Source organism: Colobus angolensis, unplaced genomic scaffold (genome assembly GCF_000951035.1).
Source record: "Colobus angolensis palliatus isolate OR3802 unplaced genomic scaffold, Cang.pa_1.0 Scaffold38, whole genome shotgun sequence".
Classification (NCBI taxonomy): domain Eukaryota; kingdom Metazoa; phylum Chordata; class Mammalia; order Primates; family Cercopithecidae; genus Colobus; species Colobus angolensis.
In genome coordinates, this window is record NW_012117154.1 from 9,841,473 (window position 1) to 9,848,084 (window position 6,612).

The 6,612-nt window shown below is 45.2% G+C and overlaps 1 protein-coding gene across 3 annotated transcripts in view; it reads right to left on the reverse strand.

Moving 5' to 3' along the window:
• Positions 1-6,612, reverse strand: part of LSS (lanosterol synthase (2,3-oxidosqualene-lanosterol cyclase)) — a 35,125-nt gene that overhangs the window by 4,085 nt on the left and 24,428 nt on the right. For all 3 annotated transcript variants that reach the window (XM_011954202.1, XM_011954199.1, XM_011954201.1), the window contains exons 17-18: positions 599-664; positions 56-136 (exon numbers count right to left, since the gene is read on the reverse strand). In XM_011954202.1, coding sequence (XP_011809592.1) covers positions 56-136; positions 599-664 — 147 coding nt within the window. The remainder of the gene's footprint in view (positions 1-55; positions 137-598; positions 665-6,612) is intronic.

A 6,612-nucleotide genomic window follows, 5' to 3' on the forward strand; every position in this document is an offset into this window, starting at 1 on the left:
TGACAGAGCGTTGGGTTGAGAACCCCCGCCCACCAGAGGACAGGCACTCACTCACCCATCTCGGTAGGTCTGCCCCATGCAGGCGAAGGCCTCCAGGCCAAACCAGGTGCCGTAGGTGAAGCAAACCCCCCAGGAGCTAGAGGGAAACGGGGAGCCTCAGCCCTTCCGTCCTGTTCACAGCCGGTGTGTGAAACAACAGGCATCCTGCAACAATGACACGTGCCCCAGCCAGCCCACCAACTCCAGTGCCTCAGGCATTAAGGCCATGGAAGACAGCCCCTCTGTCTGCGGGACCCACCAGCCAGACAGACATCTAAGAGCAAGCAGAAGGAGTGGAGGGGAATAGCCACGCTCAGCCCACAGTGTGCTCCCAGCAGCCTGGCTGTGCCCAGCAACGTACTGAGCAACTTTCACCAGGGCAAAGGCCAGGCATGCCACAAAGGAACGAGGTCCCCCAGAAGTCACAGGCTGGCAGCTCACTTCCAGAAACTTCTGGTGCAGCACCAACATACAACCCAACATTTATGAATGCAGCGTTTGAGAGCAGAAACCTCTAGATGCCATGCATGTCCGCACTCACGGGCGGAGGCTCACTCACCCTTCCCAGGAGCCATCGGCCCTCTGCTGCCGCCGACAGAACTCTAAGCCCTGCGTGAGGGTCTCCCTGGAACACATGAGATTGGTCCAGTGAACATTCCGGTAAAACAGCAGTTTACCTATCCCAATTCCACCCATTCCAGGGTCTCAAAAGAATGAGCATGGTCTCCCTTAAAAACCACATAAAAATAAACAGTTTACACAGACCAATGAGGGTTTTAAAAAGAAGCAACTACAGGACACCAGAGTGGGAAGCAGATCGGCAGAGTCCGAGAAAGGGACGTGAGGGGAAAGCAAGGCCTCGGGAGGCCCCTGCAGGTGCCTCCCCTGCAAACAGGAGCAGCATCACTGAGATCCAGTGACCCAGGCTGGAGCAAACCCAACAAAGTGAACTAAATAAAAACAGGGAAAAATCAATTAGAGAGAAAACAATAGATTTAGAAGACAAAGAAGACCTATCCTAAATCTAACTGATATTTCCAAAAAATAGCCGGTTCTCTGAAAAGGCCGGAGTGCAGTGTCTACTCCAGTGTCACCCTGTGGGACTGAGACTTGTCTTTAACCAGCAGATCTCGGCAGGGTTGACGGGTGTCGGTCCTGGGACCGAGGTCTGTGTTACTGCACATGGTGCTAGCAGACTCCCTCCACCAACTCTCCCTTCTTGCTTTTGGGAAGATGCCATCCAGAGAGGTCCCTGCAGCAAACGGCCGTCGGCAGCTTCCAGCTGAGGAATGGGATCGTGCCGAGGACCCTGTGTGCTCAGAGGCAGATCTGTCCTCACTGGAAACTCAGGAGAGACCCCAGTCCTGCCTAACACCCTGACTGAAGCCCGGAGAGACCCTGAGGCAGAGGACGACCCGCGAGGCCGCGCCTGGACTTCTGACCAACAGAAATGGTGAAGTAATCAACGTGTGCTGTTCTAAGCCACTAGGTTTGTACTAATATTGTTACTTGGAAACAGGTAACGAATACAAACAGTCAAAGTACAAATTAGTAATATTAGCGATAAAAGGATAGAAGTACAGATACGGTGAGAAATGAGAAGCAAATTTTATGTATTACATTTGCAAACTTAGACAAAAATCTACAAATTAGAAAAATTAACTTACCAAAACTGCCTCAATCAAGAAATAGAGAACCTAAACAGTCCTAAAACTACTAAAATAATGAGTCAAAATGTAAACTTTTCCCAGAAAAAAACTCTAGGCCTAGGAATTTTATAAATGAATGCTACTAAATTATCAGATACACTCATTCTAATCTCACACAAACTCTGTCAGAGAATAGACATAGGAGGAACACTCTCTAGTTCATTCTAGGAACCCAGAGAAATAAGATATGGTAAAGGGAAAATTTCAGGCTCACACATGAACACAGACACAGAACTCTAAATTAAAACTGAGAAACTGCAGCCGGGCGCGGTGGCTCACGCCTGTAATCCCAGCACTTTGGGAGGCCGAGGCGGGCAGATCATGAGGTCAGAAGATCGAGACCATCCTGGCTAACATGGTGAAACCCCATCTCTACTAAAAATACAGAAAATTAGCTGGGCGTGGTGGCAGCGCCTGTGGTCCCAGCTACTCGGGAGGCTAAGACAGGAGAATGGCGTGAACCTGGGAGGCGGAACTTGCAGTGAGCCAAGACTGTGCCCCTGCACTCCAGCCTGGCAACAGAGCGAGACTCCATCTCAAAAAAAAAAGAAAAAGAACAAAAAAGATACACTGCCACATGACCCAGCCATCCCATCCCCAGGCATTTACTCGGGAGAAACAAAAGTATGTGTTCATGAACTAGAAGTAACCTCCATCAAAAACAAAAACAGGCCGGGCGCGGTGGCTCAAGCCTGTAATCCCAGCACTTTGGGAGGCCGAGACGGGCGGATCACGAGGTCAGGAGATCGAGACCATCCTGGCTAACACGGTGAAACCCCGTCTCTACTAAAAATACAAAAAACTAGCCGGGCGAGGTGATGGGCGCCTGTAGTCCCAGCTACTCGGGAGGCTGAGGCAGGAGAATGGCGGGAACCCCGGAGCTTGCAGTGAGCTGAGATCCGGCCACTGCACTCCAGTCCGGGCGACAGAGCGAGACTCCACCTCAAAAAAAAAAAAACCAAAACCAAAAACAAAAACAAAGCTGAGAAACTGAATACTGTTTTAAATACAGATCAATACTGAGGTCTATCTCAGAAATACAAAGGTGTCTGAAGAGAAATCCATAATAATCCTCTACAAATTAACAAAGGACACAAATACATAATCATCTCAAAGCAGACAGGGGAGTCTGAGACAGGTCTGGGCAACAGAGCAAGACCACATCTCTACAAAAAAGTTTAAAACGTAGCTGAGCGTGGTAGCACATGCCTGTGGTCCCAGCTACCCAGCAGGCTGAGACGGGGATTCCTCAAGCGCAGGAGTTTGAGGCTGCAGTGAGCTACGATGGCACCACTGCACTCCCGCCTGGGCAAGACAGTGAGAACGCATCTCTCAAAAAACAAAAAGAAGAGTCAATTGTTTTCCTACCAGCAATGAACAATTAGATTTTGACATTTAAAACACAATGTCATTTACATGAGCACCAAAAAAATGAAACCCTTAGGTATAAACAACAAAATATGTATGAGATCTATATATGATGAAAACTACAAAATTCTGATGCAAGAAATAAAAGATCTTCCCAACTTGAGCTACAGATTCAGTGTAATCCCAACCAAAGTCTCAGCAAGTTATTTTGTAAACTATCGACAAACAGATTCTTTTTTTTTTTTTTTTTTTTTGAGGCGGAGTCTCGCTCTATCGCCCAGGCTGGAGTGCAGTGGCCGGATCTCAGCTCACTGCAAGCTCCGCCTCCCAGGTTTACACCATTCTCCTGCCTCAGCCTCCCGAGTAGCTGGGACTACAGGCGCCAGCCACCTCGCCCGGCTAGTTTTTTGTATTTTTTAGTAGAGACGGGGTTTCACCGTGTTAGCCAGGATGGTCTCGATCTCCTGACCTCGTGATCCGCCCGTCTCGGCCTCCCAAAGTGCTGGGATTACAGGCTTGAGCCACCGCGCCTGGCCTGACAAACAGATTCTAAAATGTGTACGGAGAGGGAAAAAAACCCAGAATAGCCAAAACACGATTGAAAGAGAACACTAACGTGAGAACACTGACAGTGACCGATGTCAAGGCCTACTCCCGAGCTACAGGAACCAAGACAGTGCGGGATTGCTGAGAAGAATAAACAGATCAATGGAACAGAACGGAGAGCTCAGAAACAGATCCATGCAAATGCAGTTAACTGATTTTTTACAAAGACACAAAGGCAACAAAACGGTACAAAAATAGTCTTCTTGACAGACGGTGCCAAAACAACTGGACATCCACATGCAAAAACAAAAATCTAGACACGAACCATAAACCCTTCACAAGTTAACTCAAAATGAATCATGGACCTAGACGTAAAATGCAAAACTTAAAAACTCCTAGAATATAACACAGGAAAAAAATCTAGGTACCCTTGGGCTTGGCAGTAACTTTAGATATAACACCAAAAACATGATACATGAAAGAGAACACTGATAAGCTGGACTTCATTAAAATGAAAACTGGCTCTGCAAAAGATACTACTAATGGAATGAAAAGACAAGACACAAGCAGAAAATACTTGCGAAAGACATATCTGATAAAGGACTGGCAGCCAAAATATACAAAGAACTAAAACTTAATGATAAGAAAACCCAATTTAAAAATGAGCCAAAGACTTTAACGGACACGTCATTGAAAAAGGTATACAGATGGCAAATAACTATATGACAAGATTTTAACATAATGTCACTAGGGAACTGCAAATTAAAACAAGGAGATACCACTACACACCTCTTAGAAAGGCTCAAACCCAAAACACAACAGCAAATGCTGGTGAGGATGTGGAGCGACAGGAACGCTCATCATTGCTGGTGGAAACGCAAATGGTGCAGCCACTTTAGAATACAGTTTGGCAGCTTCTTACAGAACTAAACACGCTCTTACCACAGGATCCGGCAATCACGCTCCTTGGCATTTACCCAGATGGGCTGAAAACTTGTGTGCATGCCAACATTGATAGCAACTTTATTCACAGTTGCCAAAACTTGGAAGCAAGCAAGACATTCACCTTAGTAGGTGAATGGATACACTGTGGTACATTCAGACAATGGGATATTATTCAGCACTAAAAAGAAATGTGCTATCGAGCCATGGAAAGAGACTCAGGAACCTTAAATGCTTATTACCAAGTGAAAGAGGTCAGTCTGAAAAGGCAAAACTATGGAGACAGTAAAAAGATCAGTGTTTACTACTAAGGGGTTCCGGAGGTGGGGACAGCGCAGAGGACTCTGGGGCAGTGAAATCCTGTGGGGGTTTGGAGGTGGGGACAGCGCAGAGGACTCTGGGGCAGCGAAATCCTGTGGGGGTTCGGAGGTGGGGACAGTGCAGAGGACTCTGGGGCAGCGAAATCCTGTGGGGGTTCGGAGGTGGGGACAGTGCAGAGGACTCTGGGGTAGTGAATTTCAGTGAAATCCTGTGGGGGTTCCGGAGGCGGGGACAGCGCAGAGGACCCTGGGGCAGTGAAATCCTGTGTGACACTGCAGTGGTGGGCACATGCATCACACATCTGTGAAACCACAGAATGAACAACATGAAGAGGAACTTGAATGTAAACAATGGACTCTGGACAATATTAATTTATGAATGTTGACTCATCAACTGTAACAAATGCACCACTTTAATGCAAGATGTTAGTATTAGGGGAAACTTGGTGGAAGGTGTGAGGAGTTAGTGGCTTTATGGGAACACTGCATCTTCCACTCAAATTTTCTATAAATTTAAAGCTGCTATAAAAGATAAACTGCATACATTTTTTTTAAAGTTTAGCAAAATTATGTAGCTATGAGATCAGTATCAAAATCAACCGCATAAGAATCTAAGAGTCCACAGTGATAATAAATAAGTAAATAAACAGAGGCAAACGAAAGGCTTTTGGAAGAACACCAACTAATGCATATGGAAGAAATGACAATTTGTAAGCATTATGCAAATAATTGATTCAGGCAAGAATCATCATCAAATGCTAACACTAACAGCTCTAAGTGTGATGAGAAATAGGACACTTACATAGTCTAAAACTGTCTCCCCACAAGGAAATAGAAAGCAACTTCACAGTGGAGAAACTAAGTACAGTGGTCATCGCCTTAATCACCTTAACCAAGGGATCAGAGCTGCTGTGTGCCTCCTGGTAAGGTGCAGGCGAAGGCCCCATTTCTTCTGCAATATTCCTGACAAAAATGTACAACTTCATAATCTGAATCTAATCACGAGACACCAAAAAAACAAAACACTGAGGATATTCTACAAAATAACTTGCTGAACAATTCAAAAAAGACAAAGTCAGCAAACACAAAGAAAGATGAAGGAATTATTCCAAGTTAAAAGGGTGTCAATGTGATAACTAAATGCAACCAACATGCACAGTGAGAAGGGTAAGGAAAGCAGAAAAAGAAAGCGAAAATAATTAAAAATAAACAAATGCAACCCATGATGTTGGATTAAAGCTCGAGGAAAAACTTTGCCACAAAGGACATTATTGGAACAATTAGGCCGGCAGATTAGTATTTCATCAACATTAACCTTCTGACTTACACTTGCACAAAAGAATACACCTGCTAAGAAATACTCAGGCAGTTGGGGGTACATCCTATCTGCAACTTCCTCTCCAATGGTTCAAGAAAGAATGTGCCTGGATCATGTGGCAGGACAGGTAATGAAGCCCTCAGGGTAGAGCGCCACCCACTAAGGAATCCTAGCCAGAGTCAACAGGAGCACTTTTCACTATTTTTCTAACTTTTTTATAACTTTGTGAATTTAGGGGCGAATTTAAGTCTGCATAGTAAAATAGAATATTCCATATAAATAGTGTTAAAGTAACTGGCAACTCCAAATTGTATCTCAAAAACTCTTCAAGTAAGTTTAAAATCTTTTTTTTTTGAGACGAAGTCTCGCA